Source organism: Rhinatrema bivittatum, chromosome 8, assembly GCF_901001135.1.
Source record: "Rhinatrema bivittatum chromosome 8, aRhiBiv1.1, whole genome shotgun sequence".
Classification (NCBI taxonomy): Eukaryota; Metazoa; Chordata; class Amphibia; order Gymnophiona; family Rhinatrematidae; genus Rhinatrema; species Rhinatrema bivittatum.
The window spans coordinates 130,881,665-130,905,287 of record NC_042622.1 but is presented as its reverse complement, the minus strand read 5'-3'; the positions used below and the strand labels follow the sequence as shown (position 1 = coordinate 130,905,287).

The 23,623-nt window shown below is 45.6% G+C and overlaps 1 protein-coding gene across 1 annotated transcript in view; it reads left to right on the top strand.

The window, feature by feature from the left end:
* LOC115097568 (collagen alpha-1(XI) chain-like) overlaps positions 1-23,623 on the top strand; it is a 319,380-nt gene that overhangs the window by 186,903 nt on the left and 108,854 nt on the right. Inside the window, exons 7-8 of the mRNA XM_029613505.1 lie at positions 8,211-8,255; positions 8,574-8,693. Coding sequence (XP_029469365.1) covers positions 8,211-8,255; positions 8,574-8,693 — 165 coding nt within the window. The remainder of the gene's footprint in view (positions 1-8,210; positions 8,256-8,573; positions 8,694-23,623) is intronic.

Below are 23,623 nucleotides of genomic sequence, written 5' to 3'. Positions count from 1 at the left end.
CTGGTGCCCGCACCGATGCCAGTGATTCCATCGATGCCAACAATTCCGTCGATACCAGTACCAACACCGACGCTGACATCACTACCTAAACCGAAGCTTGGGCGAACATCGATGCAAGCACCGATTCCATCACCAATAATAACCCCTATGCCATCGATGCCGATGTCACCTGGGGGTCCAGGACATCCAGAAATGGCACTCTTCCAACTTCTTATGAAGAGACTTGATGAGGTAGTCGGTGCACTTCCACCTAAACCTTCAGAGGACATTCCTGCAAGAATTCCCTTCGATGATCCACAACCAGGTCCTTCGGGCCTCCATCATCTACCAAGATCCTTCCCGCTATCTCCATATCAGGATAATCCAGAAGACACTTGGGACGATAAACACACAGGTACTTCATCTGAAGAGTTTATGACAGACCCTTCTCCTCCAGATCAAAGGAAAAAGTCTCCACCAGAGGATTTATCCTTTACAAATTTCATCCAGGACATGGCGGACACTATACCTTTCACATTGGTGGCAGAGGAAGATACTAGACAGCAGACATTGGAGGTCCTCCAATTTGTGGACCCTCCAAAGCAGGTATTGGCCATACCTATTCATGAGGTTCTCCTAGATCTACAACATTGACTCTGGGAGCACCCATGCTCGGTACCTGCTGTTAACAAACGAATGGACAATACTTAATTAGTACAGTCTCTTCCTGGCTACCAAAAGTCCCAGCTTCCTCATCAATCAGTGGTTGTGGAATCTGCATAAAAGAAATCGAAAAGAATACGACCACATTCTTCAACTCCCCCAGAAAAAGATCATAGATTTTTAGATTCCCTGGGCAGAAAGGTATATCAAGGAGCCATGCTGAATACCAGAATTTCCTCTTACCAACTATATATGACTCAGTATCAGAGGAATCTGTGGAAGCAGATGCAGGAATTTGCTACATCTTTACCACAGCAATATCAGGAAGCAGCCCAGGCAATCATTCATAAAGGGCTTGAAGCAGGCAAGCATGAATTCAGGGCTGCTTATGATGGCTTTGAAACAGCTCCTAGAACAGCGGCCTCTGGGATTAGTGCTGGGCGTTGGGCATGGCTTAAAGCCTTAGACCTTAGGCCTGAGGTCCAAGACAAATTAGTAGATTTTCCATGTGTTGGTGACAACCTGTTCGGTTCAAAAGTCCAAGATGCTGTCGCACTACTCACGGGGCACAGAAACCCTACGCCAACTATCACTAGTTCCACAGGACTCTACTGCACAACCATCTCGCCATCCTCCACGACGTGAATCCAGATGTCCATTCTACCGGCAACAATGATACTACCCTCCAGCATCGAGAGGTAGATCCACTAGGCCGCAACACCGACATCAGCCTAGACAGCTGAGGGACCGCTTGACCTCAGCCCCCGCCGCAGATGGGGCCTGCTTCAGGCTTTTGAGGCCAACACCAGGGAACAAAACCATCTCTTCAACCCTCGAGAAGACCTACCAGTAGGAGGGAGAGTATCCTAATTTACAACCATTGGACCCCAATAACAACAGACGAATGGGTACTTTCCATAGTCTCTCAAGGTTACAAACTCAATTTCCTCACAATCCCAACAGATTCTCCACCGAGACATTATCCACTGGACGAATCTCACATAATTCCTCTGCAAGCAGAATTATCCACCCTTCTGAGAGCCAGAGTGATACAACCGGTGCCCCGGACTCAGCAGGGCAGAGGATTCTACTCCCATTATTTCCTCATTCCAAAGAAAACAGGAGGCCTACGACCCATCCTAGACCTCAGAAATCTCAACAGATTTCTGAGAAAAGAAAAGTTCAGGATAGTTTCTCTAGGTACCATGTTTCCACTTCTTCAAACAGGATATTGGCTTTGTTCTCTGGATCTTCAAGACGCTTGTGCTCACATTCCAATATTCCCTCCTCATCGCAAGTATCTGCACTTCATGGTGGGTAGTCATCATTTCCAGTACAGAGTATTGCCATTCGGACTTGCCTCTGCTCCCAGAGTATTCACCAAATGTCTAGCAGTAATTGCAGCACACTTGCACAAGGAAAGTGTACATGTCTTCCCATATCTAGATGACTGGCTCATCAAAAGTCAATCTCAACAAGGAGCTCTGGCTTCTCTCAGTCGAACAATTACTCTTCTTCACTTCATGGGCTTTCTCATCAATTATCAAAAGTCCCATCTCACTCCGTCTCACCTGCTTCAATTCAAAGGAGCAGAATTGAACACTATCCTCTCAAAGGCGTTTCTACCCGAGGATCGAGCAGAAACACTTTCCCTACTGGCAAACTCGATTCACTCAAAGAAAAAAGCAACAGCTCATCACTTTCTAACCTTACTAGGCCACATGGCCTCCACAGTTCATGTTACTCCCATGGCAAGGCTCACCATGAGAGTAACCCAATGGACACTAAGATCTCAATGGATCCAATCCATTCAACCACTGTATGCTCCAATTCAAGTAACCCACCAGTTACATTCATCTCTACTTTGGTGGGCGAACAAGGACAATTTGCGCAAGGGCCTACCCTTCCAACAACCAGTCCCACAGATAACTTTAACTACAAATGCATCCACCTTGGGTTGGGGAGCTCACATAAACAATCTCCAAACCCAAGGTACTTGGACAAAACTCGAAGCAACATTTCAAATCAATTTCCTGGAACTTCGAGCTATACGTTATGCACTTCATGCGTTCAAGGACTGCCTTTCGCACAAGACTGTTCTGATCCAAACGGATAATACAGTAGCCATGTGGTACATCAACAAACAGGGAGGTACGGGCTCGTATCTACTTTGTCAAGAAGCTGCACAAGTTTGGGACTGGGCCCTGAGACACTCAATGTCTCTCCGGGCCACTTATCTAGCAGGCATTCACAACATAGTGGCAGATCGACTCAGTCGTCAATTCCAACCGCACGAATGGTCCCTGGATCCCTTAGTAGTGACCAGGATATTTCAACGTTGGGGACAACCAACAATAGACCTCTTTGCGTCATGCCCGAATCACAAAGTGAACAAATTCTGCGCTCTGCACAGACAGAATCATCATCTAGCCAAGGTCGCCTTTGCTCGCCCTTGGAACTCAGGCCTTTTATATGTATATCCTCCGATAATACTCATAACCAAGACTCTAGTGAAGCTGCAACAGGACAAGGGGTCCATGATTCTCATAGCCCCGTATTGGCCTCGACAAGTATGGTTTCCCACACTTCTAGACCTCTCGATCAGAGTACCAATTCACCTGGGTGTAGCTCCCAGTCTCATAACTCAGGATCAGGGTCTGTTGCGCCATCCCAACCTTCAATCCCTATATCTAAAGGCATGGATGTTGAAAGCTTGATCCTGCACCCTCTCAATCTTTCAACCAATGTCTCTCAAGTGCTTATAGCTTCACGTAAACCTTCATCACAAAAGAATTATTCTTCAAAATGGAAGAGATTTACCTTGTGGTGCACAGCAAAGAACATTGACCCTTTTTCCTGCCCCACAACTTCTCTACTAGACTACTTATGCCATCTTTTTTTATAAACTTCAGCCTGCTATAACCTATCTTTCCAGCTGATTAAGCTTCCAAGTTCCATATTCCTTGTTCAATGTAACTTTACCTCTTCCACACCTTTGTTTTAAGTTTGTTGTCACTACAGTTGTTTACCCTTGTTCGATGTAAACCGATCTGATATGGTTCTTACCCATGAAGGTCGGTATAGAAAAGTGTTAAATAAATAAATAAATAAATCTTTCAGATTCTGGTCTACAGACATCATCTGTAAGGGTACATTTAAGTGCAATCTCAGCTTACCATAACAAGATGGGAGATGCACCAATATCCATACAACCTCTTGTTAGTAGGTTTATGAGAGGTTTAACTCTTAAACCACCAATTCAGCCACCAGTCACAGAATGGGATCTGAATTTGGTCTTAACAAGACTCATGCGTTCTCCTTTTGAACCTATGAATTCCTGTGATCTTAAATTTCTCACATGGAAGACTATCTTCCTCATAGCCATTACATCGGCTAGAAGGGTTAGTGAGATACAAGCACATATTCACTCTATACAAAATTCCTACATGACAGAGTGGTTCTCCGTACACATCCAAAATTCCTTCCCAAAGTAATTACGGAATTCCACTTGAATCAATCTATAGTTTTGCTCACATTCTTTCCAAGGCCCAATTCTGACCAAGGAGAACGGGCCTTACATACCTTGGACTGTAAGCGTGCACTAGCCTTTTACTTAGACCGCACTGTAGTCCATAGGAAATCCACTCAACTCTTTGTATCTTATGATCCAAACAAACCGAGTAAAGCAGTGGGTAAACATACTCTATCCAATTGGCTAGCAGATTGCATTCAGTTTTGCTATGAAAAAGCAGGCCTTCCTCTCCAAGGGCGAGTAAAGATGCATTCAATAAGAGCAATGTCAACTTCAGTAGCACACTATTGTTCAGTGCCAATTCTTGACATAGGTAAAGCAGCAACATGGAGTTCTCTTCATACATTTGCAGCTCATTACTGTTTGGACAAAGAAGGACGACAAGATTCAGCATATGGCCAATCTGTCTTAAAGAACTTGTTTTCAGTTTGATCCCAACTCCTTCTACATCCAATCTGCTGTGATCTTCGGCTGCCTCTTTTTCAACAACAATACATTCTGTTGCTTCACTACAAAATGACTCAGCCTCTAGCTTGCTAATCACCCATATGTGAGGACTAGCATCCTGCTTGTCCTGGGATAAAGCAAAATTGCTTACCTTGTAATAGGTGTTATCCCAGGACAGCAGGATGTAGTCCTCACGAAACCCACCCGCCACCCCGCGGAGTTAGATCCGATAAGTTTTATTATTTTATTTTTATTTTTTGCTAAAGCTTATTGCTACATACGAGAGTGAAGAGAGACCCCTGTGGCAGAGAATATCATGGCATGCTGGGCATGCTCAGTGGCCTCACAGGGCCAGTCAAACGTTTCTAGAAACTTTGACAGAAAGTTTTCCCGCAATAGGGCTCCGTCAGTGACGTCACCCATATGTGAGGACTACATCCTGCTGTCCTGGGATAACACCTATTACAAGGTAAGCAATTTTGCTTTCTCCAGGATCTATATGGGTGGTAGAGCTCTGCATAAGGGGCATCCTTTTCCTGTTGTGTCATGTTTACTGGTGAAACGAGCTGGGTGACGTTAACACCTAACAGAGTACCGAAGATACTGCAGCATTGAAAATTAGTGACAGAGGGAAATAAGCTGGCACAGATCCATGAAAAATTATTCAAATTTAACAGAGGACTATATACTTTTCTTATGTACACTGATGTCCGGTATTTTTCAATAGGCTAAACCATATGTTGGCAAAACCCTTACTGTTAAATATACTGATTTTTAATTTATAATTTCTATTATATTTTTAATGTTTTTTATTTTGTTCCATTAGTAGTGTCTCCATCCAATAGTATTTTAATAATGTGAATTTTCTTTATCAATAAAAGCATTTTGTCCATCCTTTCTTGTACTCATATAATTATCTACAAATCGCTCTCTTTTCCACGGTCACCTTAGATTGCATGTATTAACATTGTTTTGCACTTAGCTATTCTTTGTATGGGATGTTGTCCTCTCCTGTGAAATCCATTTATTGTTCCAAAATTGGAGCCATCTGCCCAACACTGTCAGTGTTTCGACAATCCCGTCTTCCTCAGGGACTAAGAGATATTTTTGTCGACTTGTGCCCTTGTATAACGCCGTGCTGCTGTCGGACGGTGTGCGTAAAGTGCTGTGTTCTATTTAAATGTTAGAAGGACCAATAACCCATATTCGTTTCAGAGTGAGGCTGCCAGCAAATTACTAACCCGCTGGACCTAACTTCCTGAATAGTTCTCTATCACGTCCCCGATTCTCTTCCCCTTCTACAGGAAGCAAGTCCCAGGTTACTAATACAGTTCTCTTTCTTGTCCCTCCATCATTACCAAACAGAATAGCTCCCCTAATGTGTTCTCTGTCATGTCCGCATTTTTCTTCTTCTTCATAGGACAGATCCCATGTGTATAATCCTTTTTTCCATGTGCTCCATGGAAGGGATTTGGTGGTCCAGTCACATCTTCCAGCTCCACTAACAACATTAGAATATACAGGAGAACCTGGACATTTTAGATGTGGACAATACAATGTATGTCAATTTGTAGTTCAGGGTTCAACGCTGGAGATCCCAGGTAGACGTAAATTTTTTTTCGACAACATTTGTCTTGCACAACTGAGAGTGTTCTATATGCCCTGTGATGCCCATGTAATTTAGTCTACATTTGGAAAACCATATGCAAGTTCAAAATACAGCTACAGGAACATTTAAGTTGTATTAAGAGACACAAGGAGGGGGCACCTCTAGTAGATCAATGGACATCAGCAGCCCACCAATGAGGAGCCCTGACAGCAATGGCATTGTGCTGCGTCCCCCATTCACCACGGGGGGGAGACCATAATCTAAAATTAATTCAGATTGAGCAGCGTTTTTTTTCATGGAATACAGTAGCTCCAAGTGGACTCAATAAAGAAATAAAATGGTCTGTATTCTATTAGGTCCAAACAAATATTCTGGGGAGGCTCCATAAAATTGAAGTGATATCATTAATAGAATTGCAGGGGTTGGAATTTAAACAAACAATAATTCAATTTAATTATGTTTAGTACACTCAGTGAAACTGTTAGGATTTGTGAGTTTGTGGGCCCTGGGCCGAGGTGAGAGATGGTACCGCCCACAGGGAAGAGCCACGTGAGCCTCACCGTTGGGAGGCAAGGTCTCAGCTGCTAGGTGTGCAGGGCAGCAGGTACTGGAGAGAGAGCAGAGAGAGAGAGGCATTGACCGCGGAGGGGGGAGTGCAGGCAAAAAAGTCACACAGACATAGAGGTGCCACAGGGTCTGCGGAGTGGGGTATACCCAGGAGGAAGGATCCTTCTGAAGAGATGATACGATAGTGGTCCGCGATGAGGGTTCCTCAGTAGAGATGATACGGTAGTGGTCTGCGGAGCGGGGTACACCGATGAGGTGTAACATCAAGCTAGGTAGAGAGAACATTGCACAAATCTCATTTTTGGGCGAGTTTCCTCTCTCCGAAGGTCATCAAATCTTCACAAGAGACCACTGGTCTGTTCGTACTTCTCACGTTGAATGTCAAAGTGGCCCCTAGCCCCTTACACTAATACCTAAACCTCACCTCAAGTTACTAGGTGGGCCTCCCATAGGGATATAAATACCTATCTAGGGAGAGGGCATTATGGCTAGGTATTCTCTCTCTCTCTCTCTCTTCTTCTCCCTCTTCATTAAAAATGGTTCCCCAGCTAACTTAGCTCTTTGCATAGGTATTAGCACAAATTGTGATAAACTGTCTATTAGCATAAAACACACCCCTTTTGCTATCGCATGCAATACTTATCACATTTTGATAAATCCAGGCCTTAGTCCCCGAGGAAGACGGGATTGTCGAAATACTGAGTGTCAGGCAGACGTCTCCAATTTCGCAACAATAAATGGATTTCACAGGAGAGGACAACATCCCATACAAAGAATAGCTAAGTGCAAAACAATGTTAATACATGCAATCTATGGTGACCGTGGAAGAGAGAGCGATTTGTAGATAATTTTATGAGCACAAGAAAGGATGGGCAAAATGCTTTTATTGATAAAGAAAAGTATTTAGTCCTCTGTTAAGTCTGAATAGTTTATAGAGAGGACTTATAGGGCTTTGTGGTTTTTGGGTACTTGCCAGGTTCTTGTGGCCTGGATTGGCCACTGTTGGAAGCAGGATGCTGAGCTTGATGGACCCTTGGTCTGACCCAGAATGGCATTTTCTTATGTTCGTCTTATGTTCTTATGGTATAGATCCATGAAAGACAGCCATACCTGTGTCAGTTTCACTTTTTTTTTTAAATTAATATTTATTTAATCAAGATGATGTTACGGTTCATCATATCCTTCTCTCCACCATTCTAGCCTGGTAACTGCATGATACAAAGATTGTGTACAGAGTTGCTTTAAATTTGTTTCATTTACAAACCTTCCACAGGAGTGGGTGGAAAAGGAGGAGGTAAAATATCTGTAGGACAGGCTTCTTTAAGTCTTGAATCAAATCTTTGTGAAAAGCAGTGTTCACTCTAAAGAATAACAGTATGAAGGTGGGTTAAAGGACTATGGTTTGCTTTGCAGGGCTGCCCAGGGAGACGAGGACCTCCTGGCCTGAAAGGAGACAAAGTGAGTGTACTGAAAGATACGTGCAGGCTTAATCTGCTCTGTATCTCTCTGTTTCATGGTCTGGGTCTTCATTGTCTAATTCGCCTGAGGCAAAGTACTTGAGCAGTGTACTAGAATTTATGCAAATTAAGTTACATGTGAAATTTATTTTAAGGATTTTTGTGTGCATTTGTTTAATATTTTGTTCAATTTTTGCCACAGCAAAGAATGAGAATACAAAAATGTAAACATTTGCTGATTCAAAAACTTTACCAGTTTCTTTGTCTGAATTTACTTAAACAAGTTTCCCATAATTAAACTGCATTTTTTTTGTGCTAGGGCTATCCTGGTATGATGGGACGAACTGGTGTGACTGGAGTTCCTGGCCCACCTGGCCCTCCTGGTCTACCATCCATTGTTATCTGGAGAAATACAAGGGAGGACTGGATGGCATTCTCTGTAAGTATGGAAATTTATATGCTCATCTACCCCCAGTGGTAGAGAACAAGAGAGAAAGACAACTGGGCAGGCTATAGGAGCCAACTGATCTTTGTCTGCTTTCACCTACAATGTTGCTATGTATGTGTTGTATGTTTCAGCAGTGAAATGGGCAGGGATGGTCTCAGGAGCCCCAGGTTGGAACCACTGACCTAGAGTAAGGAATGTTTACTGATACATTTTCCTAGCTATTGAGATGTCTGAAAGTTCTTACTACATCAGAGGAAACGTTGCCTAGAATATCCAATATGTCTTATCTACTATGTTGTAGCAAATGAGAGGTTAACCCTATTAAAGAGGGCTGGATGCAGTTTCATCTTCAGACGCTTTTCTGAAGAGTTTACAGGATGAGAGAGCCAGTAGAGCCATGTTCTTTGTGACTTTTCCATCTTGAATCAGATAAGAATTTGGTAGTTAAACTGCGCTTTAGGTATAGAAAAATTTCCTTTTGTGGTCACATTGTTAACATTTTCCCTGATGTGCCAACTTCTAGGCAGCTGCTTAGCAAAACATTTCTTTAATTGCAGCAGCAGCTAACAACAATAGAGGCCACTTTCTTAAATTTCTATGCAAACTCCTTGTTAGTTACAGGGGAGACAAATATGTGTGTTTTGACCCCATTCATTTAGAATCATATCCTTATAATATTTCTGCTTTCCTCTATCACTGGTCCTTAGATTAAGAGTGTCGATTCCATTACATTCAGGTCAATACAGTAAAGTGCAGCCGCGGTTACCCTGCTCCTAACCCACTTTCTACTCACTTTTCGGCCGCGTTAGTCCAACCCGCGATTCACTATCCCCTTTAACCCATTCTTACCGCCTCTTTAAATTCACCGGGTAACCCCTTCCGCCCACGGCATGTATATTAGATGTAAACGATCAAATTAGCTATTCCCTCCCATACAGTAACGCGCACCCTGCCGTTTTGCCGCGCGTTTAACCTGCTAACTTACCCGCTACACTTACCCCTGCATTAGAGGCAGGGGTAAGGGTAGGCAGCAAACTTTCCCCCAGCCCCCGCTCACCTGCCCTGGCTGCGTCCATGGGTGCTGGTCTCCGGGGCAGCCCCAGTCCTCTCCCCTCCTCCCGAAGCAACGAAAGCGGGAAAAAGCGAAAAAAAAAAAGTACCAGGAAGTGGACGGTTCTCCTACGTGCAATTGGTCCGCTCAAGGCATGACGTCACGGACGTCACGTCTTGAGTGGCCCAATTGCATGCACAGGGGCCACTTTCGCCCGTGCAGGCATCCATCCTCGCCGGCAGCTGCCTCCGTCTCCGCCGATGTCCGTCTCTGGAGGGGGGGTGCAAGAAGAGTAAGTCGCTTCGTTGCTTTACACTTCCAGTCCTCTCTCCCCTCCTCCCGAAGCTAGGCTGCTTTACGCGCCTTACTTCAGGAGGAGGGGAGAGAGGACTGGCAATCCCGAGCGTAGGAGAACCGTCCACTTCCTGGTACCTGTCATTTGAAATGACATTTGAAATGACAGAAACCAGCGTGTCCGTGAAGCGTTAGGCCAGCGCACCCAGGAAACTGTATAGCGCTCTATACAGTAAAATGGGTTGCGCGGGCCTAACGCTTCACGGACGCTTCTTGGACGCAGCTTGCATTTGCAAGCTATTTAAATACAGTATTGAGCGGTAGGTGAGCCAGACTGTGCGTGCAGCAACCTCGGGTGCGTCCGGCACTAACGCAGCTCTTCCTACCGCTCCTTACTGTATCGGCCCGATTGTCTATTAGGCATTGATGGAAAAGGGATGTAATATTCTTGGATGTGCTTCTCTTTTTTTTCTGGTTTTTTTCTTTTTCTCTCCTTTGGTTTTCTTTCTTTCTTGTTTCTCCCCTCCCCTCTGATTGTGGCCTTGATCTCCCCTAGTGGTAAACTGTTTATTTTCTTGATTGCTTGTATATTTAATTTTTGTTATGGATATTGTTGCTTGGGGAGTTTTCCTGATTTACTTATTTTGTAAATCTATTTTTGAAATTGATAACTCCCTTCCCCTACCAAAGTCATGAACATACCACTATCTGTATACCTACTGTTTTCTCAGTTTGTTGGGGGCGGGGGGGGGGGGGCAGGAGGTGAGGGGCTCTCTCCTGTTGCCATTCATTCATTATGTTGCTCAATAATGTTTCTTCTAAATGCCAATATATAGCACATGCTTAATCATATGGAATCCTATACGAATCCGAAACAAATGACTTTCAGCAATGCTTCATTTGTCCACCAGTTCCCACATCATTCAGAGTTTGCTGCTGAGAGGAGCCAAGTGGGAACAGTTGTGTGTCTGCCACTTATGGGTAATGTGGTCACCAGTAATTCGTGAGCTTAAAATGTTACCTCCCTATGACATAGTCTCTCTCTATATTTATTGAAATGAAAAGCTTTGTAAGACCACAGAAGTTTCCTCTAGAAATCAGATCTGTGGTTTTCTATTTCTAGTGTTAATGCTTTTCCAGTTTTTTGCTGCTGTTTACTGATGAAAAGTAGATTGAAATAACCAGATCTAATTTAAAAAATCTTTTTTAAATTCAGTACAAGCTCTGATGGAAGCTGGCTATTGATGAAATGGACTCACTGTATTCATAGAGATAGATATTTAAAACTGCACATTTATATAAGTTAGCCAGATGCAGCCTAGCTGGTTAATTTACATAGTATATTCGGGAGGTCATGTGATGTAGTGAGGGTGGAGGATGTGACCTCTCTCTCTCTCTTGGTGCCTGGCCTTCCCATCGTGGTACATCTGCTCTAAAATCTACAGCTAAGTTGGGCTTTTTTTATATGGCAGAATAGCATAATTCCGGGGGCACACTCTAAGCTGGGAATGTCTGCTCACACTCTAATAAAAAGATAAAGAAAAAGGGAAGGTTCGCCCTCCGCCATCCCCCACTTCAATCATGGCCACCAGCAGCCCGATCAAGCAACTTTCTTCCCCGGGACTCGCTGATATAAAAACCACCATTCTGGAGGCCCTGGGACCTGATATTAAAAATATATTAATCACAGTAGCAGAAATCTCAGCTAACTTAAATAAAATTGGAGTTAGATTTGCCGAATTAGAGCACCGTGTGTCTGAGGCTCAAGATGGCCTCCAGACTGCAACTAGGACATTGTGGCATTAAAGGCCTCGATGGCAAAAAACGCGGCCAAAATCGAAGACCTTGAAAATCGGTCTTGGAGATCAAATCTTCGATTTGTGGGGCTACCCGAATCTTTAGCGGACCACTCCCTGCCGACCACGCTGGAAGCTGGGCTGGACAAAGAGCTGGATATCTCCCATACTCATGGTAAGCTACGCATTGAAAGGGCCCATCGCTTAGGCCCGCATAAGCCGGACGCTGCCCGACCGCGGGTAGTTGTGGCCAGAATTCTTAATTTTGCCCATAAGCAGGCAATATTGCAAGCAGTCTGAGTTGGGAAATAGCTCCGATATGAGAATTCGCAAGTCCTTATCTTTCACGACTTCTCTGTGGTTGTGGCGACGCAACGGCAGGCAATGGTGCCTATCTGCACACAATTGCTTGTGCAGGGTATCCGGGCTTCCTTACTTTATCCAGCCCGACATCGAGTTGCAGCAGCAACTGGGGTTTCTTGGTACGATACCCCTGAAGAAGCAAGGTCCCTGCTAAAACTACAGGACCCAGCCGGCATGAGTTCAGCTCCTGAGCAGTGAGTGGCATGGCTGACAGTTCTTCTGTCTTCAAGTTCTCGCCAATTTCCTTTCTCCTGAATGCCAGGTTCTTGGATCTTTCATGTCTGATCTTTGTGTGTTTGATCCGGCACTCTTTTTTTTGGGACTCATTGTCTGTGATTCAATGGCACATTTTCGCTGCAATTCTAGACCGCCTTGGGACCTTGCTGGGGGGGGGCTAGTCGAGCAATTACTCTCGCATCGCCACGTTTTTTCACTCTATGCCCAATGGCGGTGACAGACCCTGCCGTGATGTGACCTGACCCTTGGCAGTATCTGTAAGAGCTGGCAGCTTTATTTTCATCAAGACATTTTTTTGTTTTGGATGGCCGGGGCCTTTCAGATTTGACTATGTCTACATATGCTTGGCTAGCCCTGCCTTGACTAGTCCTTTTTTTAGATTTCATCTCTGGGTTTCACAGCTATGTTTTTCTTACTCTCGCCTTCCCTAAGACTATGCTGGGGGGACAGCCCTCTTACATTTTTTTCCTGTATCCCCCCTACTGCTGGATTGTCTGGCATTGGTCCAGGGAGTTTTTTTTTTCTCACAGGACAAGCAGCATGGTAGTCCTCACATATGGGTGACGTCATAGGATGGAGCCCAATCACGGAACACTTTTATCAAAGTTTCTAGAACTTTGACTGGCCCCTACTGGGCATGCCCAGCATGGCACTAACCCTGCAGCCAGCAGGGGTCCCCCTTCAGTCTTCTTTTATCCGCACAACAGTAGCCTCGCGGTTAAGGAGCTCTGACCACATTCCTGACAGGAATTTCTTCACGGAATTCTTTAAGGTTAAATTTGCCCCACAGGGGTCCCTCCTCTTTCTTTACTCAGCCCGCGGTACTTCGGTAAGTTTTTTGCCGTTTTTCGTCGATTACTGTCGAGTTTGGCCCTCACGGCCTACTGGCCGTCGACCGTACCGCGTCGTTTTTGCTCTCAGCTGCAACTCCCATCACTCACTACTGATAAAAAAGCTAGCCTAAATATGCCCATCACTTTGGACGAAGTCCTTGCGGTTGTTTGTGGGGCTAAGTACCTTAAAGCTCCTTGGCCAGATGGATATGGGGTGGAGTTCTATAAGGTTATGGTAGATTTAGTGGGTTACCCTTTGGTGGCCACCTTCTCATCCGCATTCGAAGTGGCGATGAATGGAAAATGGCCTTCAATACGCGAGACGGCCATTTCGAGTACCTTGTAATGCCGTTCGGGTTGTGCAATGCACCCGCTAAATTCCAAAATTTGATGAATGACATCTTGCGGGACCTGCTGTACAAGAACGTTGTGGTCTACCTGGATGACATATTAATCTTTTCCCAGGATTTGGACACCCACATTACAGATGTCAAGCAAGTACTCCACCGTCTCTGCGAACACCGGCTGTACGCCAAACTCTCCAAGTGTGAATTTCACAAAGACTCTGTGCCTTTTCTAGGCTACATAGTATCAAAAGAAGGTTTTCAAATGGACCCTCATAAATTTGAAAGTATCAAGAATTGGTCTCAACCTACCAGCCTGAAAACCTTGAGGAGATTCCTGGGGTTCAACAATTATTATCGCAGCTTTATTAAGAACTATTCTTCTTTGACTGTTCCCTTGACTACAATAACCCGTAAGGGTGCCAACGCTTCAAAATGGTCAACGGAGGCCATTTCCGTGTTTGAGAAATTGAAGACTGCCTTCTCCACAGAACCATGCTTGCGGCATCCAGACCCCAACAGACCCTTTATTATTGAAGTTGATGCTTCAGATATGGGGGTAGGGGCTGTGTTGAGCCAAGTGGGAGATTCAAAGACCTTACGACCCTGTTCATTCTTCTCACGAAGATTTTCTCCAGCCGAGAAGAACTACGGAATTGGTGACAAGGGGCTCCTAGCTATAAATCTTGCATTTGAGGAGAGGCAGCCATGGCTCGAAGGCGCTCAACATCAAATAACCGTCTTCATGGATCACAAAAACCTTGAGTATCTCTGCCACGCACGTTTGAATTACAGACAGGCCAGGTGGTCTTTATTCTTCAACCGTTTTGATTTTGTGCTTAAGTATCGACCTGGAGATCGAAACACCAGAGCAGATGTGCTGTCTCTTTCGTTTCACTCAGATGTGCCTGATGAACCACAGCACATAATAGATCCAAAGAAGATATCTCTAGCAACCAGCCAGTCGGTTTCCACTGGTGACGCTACCATCTCTCATCCAGCTACATTTACTGGAGAGTCATCTTTAGAAGTGGATTTTGGACATTCTTCAACATTACCACTTCCACTGAATTCCTCAGTGACGTCCACAGCAGCTCCACCCATTGCTGCTGATACCATCAATAACACTCTGCAAGATTCTTCCACATCTCAAGATCCACCTGTCATCTTTGCAGATGACGAAGTAGAAATCAAGATCAAAGAGATTCTGGATGTTCATAACAGGCAAGAATTTTGAATACCTTCTGATTTGGGAAGGCTTCGGCTCCGAATTGATCACTTGGGAGCCTCAGACCAATATCTTGGATAAAGAGATGCTTCATCAGTTTCACCTCGCGCATCCTTTGAAACCAAAGCCTGGTACCCAAAGAGGAGATCGCCCTTTGAAGAGGTACTGTTGCATTCATGGCTGCTCTACGCCCTCATTCCACCCTCTCTACCTCTGTGGCGACTCCCTCTGGGTATGATGGACGGCTTGCTGCCACAGCGTCTCCATGGCGCCTCTCTCCGGCGTACCTGAACCGGCTTCACGTTGCGGATCCACCATGTTCCTGATGACGTAAGATGCGCGTGTGCACTCCGATGTATGTACCAGCAAGGGTGCGAACCTCCGGGGCGTCCCCTGAGATGACGTCATCCGCTTCCAGAGTAAAAGGTCTCAAACTTTCGCTAACAGATTGAGTTAGCAAGGACTACGATTCGGACTCGCTACGAATTCGTCCAAGCTATTCTGCCTCCTCGGACTTACCAGGGGTACCCGCTCCTCAGGGGCCTCGCTCTTTTTTCTCTATTTCAGATTGCAGATAGGAAGCGGTACTCGCTCCTCGAGGGCCCATGTTCCTGGACACTGTGAAGATTCTCTACTGCCTGGAAGCTATCACAGATACAGACAATTGTGAGTTACCATTGCTCTCTCAGAGCTTTCCCTGGAACCAGCTACTCGCTCCTCGAGGGCCTAACTCTTTCCAGCTACTGAGCCTCCTTAAGAACTTATGTGAGTTTTGTCATCTAGTTCTAGCTATGAATACAGCATACCCTGTTTACTCACTATTGGGGGGGATTGGGAGTTCCTGATTTGACCTTTTACAATCTGGCCAGAAATCTTTGCATTATTAGAAATTGGTTATTAGGCACGTCCTCCTTCATTAGTTTGTCTGCTGATCAAGAGATCGTTGGTCCGATATCCCTTAAATTAGTTTTCCAATACCCATCTAGTTGTCTTTCTTCATTTCTGGTGCGCCATGTTCTTATCCGGCCCATTCGCCTTACCTGGTTGAAACTTATGAGGCTGCTGCGGATCGATCGTATTTGCGCGTATCTCTTATCTATCCGGGGAAACCCAGATTTTACCCCTGGTTCTCAGACTCAGGCTTTTCATTCCTGGGGGGACAAGGGAATTTTGCAGTTGGGTCATGTTCTCACTCCAGACAGTACCTTCATCCCTTTCCCGGAACTTCGACAGATTTATACTCTTTCGGCAGTGGACGTTTTCCCATACCTACAGCTTCAGCATTATATTGGTTCCTTACCTCCACCCTCTAGGCTGGCTTTGACCTTTCACTCCCTTGATAATATTTTTTCATTTGAAAAGCCCAAAGTGCCTTCTTTATCAAATTATTATAAACTTTTAAAACAGTTAACTGTCCTGAATACGTGTACCATACTTGTAGAACAATGGAACCGGGACGGGGTTTTCATAGTTACGGAGTTTATGATCCATGCCGCCTTTAAATGGGTATCCCAAATCTCAGTCAATATGGCATACAGAGAAATTGTTGTGGGAACCCTGGTAGCGGACCCATCTCTGGTGGTAGCGTGTGCCCTGGGCCACAACGCAGCTGCAGAGGAGCTCCAGCAAGCGCCGAAGCAGGTGAGAGGCATCCAAGTATAGGCTGGTGATGATGGACCTTGACCACCTCCGCACCTGTGCACAGTAGAGAGACCCAAAGAACGCAATATTTGGTCTTATGAGTGGTCCTCTGACTACTCCTAGCCCTTTCAAACCTGCCGCACGGAGCAGCAACTGTGACAGAGCGAATGGTGGTTGAAGGAAGAAAACATCAAGATGAAGACTGGATACATCAGGGCTTCACGGGTACTTGATTGAAGGTAGATGAAGATGAAGACTTCTATTGCTTGGAAAGTACTGGGTAGGTACTGACACATCACGCGCCCTACTTAGCCAATGAGAGCTGGTGGCGGACCACACCGGCAGGTGCACCCTACACAGCCAGTCAGGGCTGGTCGCAGACCACGCTGGTGATTCCCCGCTCAGGTAATTGAGGAATGTGAGACGAGACTCTGGTTGGTTGGAGGAGGTGAGACGAGACTCCGGAGATTGGAGAAGGTGAGATGGGACTCAGGTTGATTGGAGAAAGTGGTCTGAGGCGGGACTCAGGTTGAAGAAGGTGGTCTGAGGCAGGACTCAGATAATTAAAAGGAGGACTCTGGAAGGCTGAAGAGAAGGTCTAGGAAGACTCTAAATTGGTAGAAAATAGGAGGACTCCGAAAGAATCACAGTGTCCACAGTGTCCACAATGCTGTCTAGATGGCCACGCTACGTGCTCTACACAGCCAAGCCTGGCTGGTCATGCACCACGCTGATGGTTCCCAATACAAACTGTTTAGAAGATTCAAATGAAGACTCCGGTGAGGCCTGCTCTGAGGGGCGCCCTCCACAGCCAATCAAGGGGCGCCCTCCACAGCCAATCAAGTTTTAGAGCAGAGTTCATTCGTGAAAACGGAGGCAGGCACAGTAGGCTCCAAAGATCCGGTAGGATATTGGAGAAGGAAGGAAGCTCGGAGACGGGACTCAGAGCCAGGATCACCGAGGCGGGACTCGGTGAAGGAACACTGAGACGGGACTCAGTGCAAGGAGGAGTAAAACCTGGAAGCTTCAGGAGGTTGCGCTGCCGTGGACATGAAGATCAAATACATGAAGACTGGATCCGAAGAGACCTCTCAAGAAGAAGATTAAGTTACGCGAAAACATCTGACGATGAAGATCAGGATGTGAAGACATCAGGAGATGAAGGTCAGATTACATGAAGACATCTGGAACACAGAAGCTTGACGAGACAAGAAACCAAAGAACGAAGAACATCTAGACAAAGACACGGGATCCTTGAACGAAAGCCTTGAGAAGCTGGAAGACGAAAGTTCTAAGGAGGACTGGCGCCTTGCGAAGGCAAGGCAGGAATGAAGACGATCCCCTTTTGTAGGGCTGAAGAGGTGACTCCCACGATGACATCAGAAGTGGACCACTCCTTCGCTATAGCTTTAAATGCTAAAGAGAGAGCCAGCCTCACCCCCTAGGAGGAAGCAGGAAGTGCAGGCCATGGACAGCGGCCCTGCTGCATGCTGGAGACTGCAGAAAGAAGCTGGAGGAGAAATTAGGCCTCACAGCAGGCTCTGAAGACACAGACGGCTTCCTGCCACTGAGAAGGGACAAAAGGCGGCTCCATGCCGCAAGCAAGCCAAGGGATGATGGCCTTCTCCTATGGAAGTCCCAGGTAAGGTCAGTGGCCTTCAGGCCATAGGGAGACACTGTCGGCAGCTCCCCTGCCACAGGGGGAGTAGCAGTGTGGCTCCTGCCGCAAAATAAGAGCAAGGGCGGCCTCCGGGCTGCAAAAGAAGTGGAAGCACGGCTCTTGCCGCGAGGGTAATGTGTCGGCAGTCTTCGGACTGCTGAAGGTAGCAGCGTGGCTCCAGCTGTGCTGGGAGCATCGATGGCCTCCCTGCCGCATGCGTGGACTTCGGCGGTCTCCGGACCGCAAGAGGAGAAGAAATGCGGCAGAAGCCGCGTGAAGGAATTGTTGGCTGCTCCAGCCATGCTGAAGAAGCAGCTGAGAGGGAAAAAGGAGGTGAGAAGCTGGCTGAACAGGCAGAATCGCAACAGAAATGCAATATAAATGTATCCATTGCTGTTATGTTTCTGCTCAAAGGGCATTCCAGGTTTGGATCTCAAACCTCGGCTTCCTGTGGATGGTGTGGCCACTAATCTGGTTCTCTGTCACCTGATTTGGGAAAGCCCCCCTATTCAACGTCTCTGGGTGCAGGTGTTCCTATATTTAGGAACCTTATTGTTGCATCCAACGGTCTCAGACGGCTTCGACCCTTGTGCCTCACCTTTTTCTCTGTTCTCCTCGCTAGCCTTGGGAAGATGGCTACCGCCGCATCTGCTAGCACTCTCCAGCATCCCAGGTGTGGCTATGGCATTGCCTCCCGCCATGTTTCTCCCCAGGGCCTCCCACGTCTTTTTTCCAGCTATGGCACAAACCTCAGGGGTGTCCCCCTCAAGTGATGTCACGCCATCCAGGTATTTAGCCTGCCCTTACTTGCTAGCTAATCAAGTTAGCAAGGACTGGATACCTGATTGGATTTGTCAGGTCTAAGCTACTCTGCCGCTTCCGTGCTGCCGCTGGAAGCTCTACCTTGCCCTTTGGGGTATTCTCTAACCTGGGTACCCGCTCCTCGGGGCCCTCTGCTTTCCTTTCAGGTGCCTTACTGGGATCAGGTACTTGCTCCTCAAGGGCCTGCTCTCCCTGCCTTGGTGCCTGTTACCATCTACTCCAGCCTGGTGGAATTGCCAACCTTATAGCTACCATCTACTGAGTAATCTAATTCACAGTCTGTCTCATCTAAGCATTGCCGTGCTGGGAAACCTACACCGGAATTTCCCTATACCAACTTGGTGAGACAGGTTCCCTCTGCCGAGGGTCCCTGGACTGCTACCTCTGGATCATCTAACTACTTCCACCTCTGGTGGTATACTACAAGCTGTATAATAAAAGATCTAACTCTGTGTTTGTGCATCCTGAGTGTAGCCCAGTGCTGTGGCTCCCCATGGGGCTCCTCCTCGTGGGCGTGGTCAACTGCCACAGTACCCAAGAATCCACCCAAACACCGCTCAACCATAACACCTATTGGGGGTTTGTATCCCACTTTCCCCCCATTGGGCACTTTTTGATTGCATTTCTCCCCTGCGGGTACGAGCTTTGGGATCTTGGTTACTGTTTTGTAAGGCTTGTTTAGTGGCCAAGAAAGTCATCTTACTGCAATGGAAAGTGGATATACCCCCATAGTACTGGCTGTGGTGTAACAACTTCCATCGTATGATGCTCATGGATGCTGGGACTATGCGGCACTCTCCTCGTCAGTGGAAGATGTTCCTGGCTATTTGGGACTCCTACTTGCAGTCTCTCCCACATCGCTCGCGGAGTCTGATTTTAAATGAGTGGCATTGATTGGCTTGATAATTCTTCCTTTTTCGGAGACCTGACAGAGAAACATTATCGATGGTGATGATACTCGTAAGGACGGGGTACCCGCTCCTCGGGGACCTCTCTCATTTCTTTCAGGTCGCTATCAGGAACCAGTACTCGCTCCTCGAGGGCCCATGTTCCCTGAATCACTGCCTGAGCTTATCTCTTCTGCTTGGAAGAAACCGCTGCCTACATCATCAGTGAGTTACCAACTTTATTTCCTCAGAGATGTTCCCTGGAACCAGGTACTCGCTCCTCGAGGGCCTGCCTCTATTCCAGCTTCTGTGTCACCTTCCAGGAAAAACCGCAGTGTGAGTAACTTTACCAACGAGGCTCTATACCAGGACTCTGTGCATGCTCCACTGTACTCAATATCTCAGTTTTCTCCACTACAGCACAACCATAGAGGGAATCGCTGTTCCAGTAACCTGAGGAACCCTAGCCCAGCTGGGCTTCATCTCTACTCACTACTGCCACCTCTGGTGGCTTCTCAACTCTGTCTAATGAAAGATATAACTCTGTGTTGTGTGTCCCAAAGCTGAGCCTGACCTGTGGCCCCTCACGGGACTTCCCCCAGTGGGCGTGGTCAGCTGCCACAGTGTCCAAGGGACCACCCAAAAACTGACAAACAATAACAATGCCTTGGTCCTGCCTTGGTTGACGGACATCCTACTGTATGTGTTTCCTCCTTGGCCATTGGTAGGCAAGATCTTACAGTGCATAGAGATTCATCCAGGCAATGTGATTCTTGTTGCACCAGAATGGCCGAGACGTCCATGGTTTGCGGACTTAGTCAACCTAACAGTGGCCGGACCATTGCGGCTTGTTCACCTGCTGAATCTTCTGCATCAAGGGCCCGTTTATTTAGATCAGGCAGATCGATTTTGTCTAGCAGCTTGGCTTTTGAGAGACAGTGTTTGAAAGATAAAGGTTATTTGGACACAGTCATCGCTACCTTCTTGCAGTCTAGAAAGACCTCCACTTCCCTCACCTATGCAAGGGTATGGAGAGTTTTTGAGGCCTGGTGCTCTGATCAGCGAGTGGATCTTAGGCAAGTCTTGGTGAGGAATATTTTGGCCTTTCTTCAGGATGGTTTAGTCAAAGGGTTATCCTTTAATTCTCTCAGGGTTCTGGTGGTGGTGTTAGGATGTCTGCAAGGAAAGGTTTGAGTATTTTCACTATCGGTTCATCCGGATGTTGTGCGTTTTATTCGGGGGGCGAAACATTTATGCCCTCCAGTTCGGCAGTTGTGTCCTTCTTGGAGCCTTAATGTGGTCTTAAAGAGCATGTGCGCAACCCCCTTAGAACCTCTGAGACATGTGAATATGAAGGATCTCACCTTGAAAGTAGTTTTCTTGGTGGCTATCTGTTCGGCTCGTCGAATTTCCAAACTTCAAACCTTGTCATGCAGGGAGCTTTTTTTGAGATTTTCGGACAAGTGAGTTTCCTTGAGAACCGTTCCTTCCTTTTTACCCAAGGAGATATCATCTTTTCACTTAAATCAGTCAGTAGAGCTCCCGTCCTTCTCAAATTTGAATCCTTTGCCACCGCACACTAAAGATTTATCATGGTTAGACATTATTATTATTATTTATTATTTAAATTTCTTATATACCGGCATTCGCGATGGGAGTCGCATCATGCCGGTTTACAAATAACAAGGTGTGACAACAGAATAAATACTTAATAACTTAAAAACATTAACATGTGATAGAAGAATAAGGTAGCAGTTACAATAAAACAGGGATAAAATGCAACTTGGAATGTAGAGGAGGCAAAAGAGAGATTAACAATGAGATAACAAAAGAATGACCAAGGTAAATAAAACCTGCCAAATTAAAAAAGAAAGAACATTATTGCAACCCCCTTAGGGTTGCAATAATGAACATAAACACATATGAACATAAACATAAATGAATTTATGAACATAAAGTTTATAAATTTTATAAACATAAAATTTATGAACATAAAGCACATATTGATGTGGTACCTGAAGATCAACAGTTTCCGCATGTCAGATCATCTTTTTGAGCTATGGAGTGGTGCCATAAATGGTCATAAGGCATCAAAAGCCACCATTGCGAGGTGGTTGAAAGAAGCTATTAGACTGGTCTATATCTGTCAGGGTCGCCTTGTTCCAGAGAAGCTATGGGCGTATTCTACTCGTTCTCAGGTGGCCTCTTAGTTTCTCCACAAGAGATCTGTAGAGTGACTACTTGGAAGTCATTGCACACTTTCGCCAGGCATTATCATTTGGATGTCCAGGCTTCAGAGGCCAGGGGTTTTGGAGAAAGTGTGCTTCGAGCAGGATTCTCACAGTACCACCCTATTTAGGGAAGCTTTGGTACATCCCAGGAGTCTGGACTGATCTGGGTACGTACAGGGAAAGGAAAATTGGCTCTTACCTGCTAATTTTCTTCCCATAGTACCACAGATCAGTCCAGAGTCCCACCCTCTGGAAGAAAGGGGTAAATTGGAGAGCCCACTTGATTTGTCTTTCTTTTTCTGTGATTACTCTGAAGAATGGCAGAGGTTTTGTTAGTCCTACACAGGGTTTTGTGTGGCCGCAGTTTCACCTTTAAGGTTTTCATCTTCCCAGTACTCATTTAGGGGAGACTAGTTGGTTTTGTTTTGTTGCATTTCTGGCTTGGGTGCAGATCAATACTGAGGGACTGCAGGTGGCACCTCGTGTTAAGTGTCAGTGTCAGTCTGTCTCTATCTGCTGGAGGGGAGGCAAAACCCGGGAGTCTGGACTGATCTGTAGTACTAAAGGAACAAAAATTAGCAGGTAAGAACCCATTTTCCTATATTTCTCCCTATATGTGTCATCTTGCACTTGTCCACATTAAATTTCATCTGCAGTTTGGACACCTAATCTTCCAATCTCGTAAGGTCTCCCTGCAGTTTAGCACAATCTGCTAGATATTTAACTACTCTGCATAATTTTGTGTTATCCACAAATGGGAGGAGGAATAGCCTAGTGGTTAGAGCAATGGGCTATGAACCAGGAGACCAGTGTTTGAGTCCTGCTGTCACTCCTTGTGACCTTAAACAAGTCACTTTACCCTCCATTGCCTCAGGTACTAATGTAATGTGATATCTCAGATTGAATGTTGGTATATAATAAAAATGTAAGCACCATGGCTCTAGCACTAAACTTTCAAAAGTGAAACTATAGAAAAAAACTGAAATGTGCAGCTATAAAGGTTAAGTGGATATTGTTAAAAAATTCCATCTTAGAAGTGCAGATCAGATGTATTCCATGCATTAAGAAAGGTGGAAGTAAGGCCAAACAATTGCCAGTATGATTTCCTTCAAAAATTGGAACAAGGATCTATCTTTTGAAAATAGCATATAAGTATTGGCATTGGTAAGACAGGCTAAAAGAGAATTTGAAAAGAAGTTGGCCGTAGAGGCAAAAACTCACAATAAAAACATTTTAAAATATATCCAAAGCAGGAAGCCTGCAAGGGAGTCAGTTGAACCATTAAATGATTGAGAGGATAAAGGGGCACTTAGGGAAGATAAGGCCATTGTGGAAAGACTAAACAAATTCTTTGCTTCGGTATTTACTGAGATGGATCTTGGGGTGTTATTCATTCCAGAGATGGTTTTCAAGGGTGACGATTCAGATGAACTGACTGAAATCATGATGAACCTGGAAGATGTAGAAGGCCAAATTGACAAACTAAAGAGTAGCAAATCATCTGTACCAGATGGTATACATCCCAGGGTTCTGA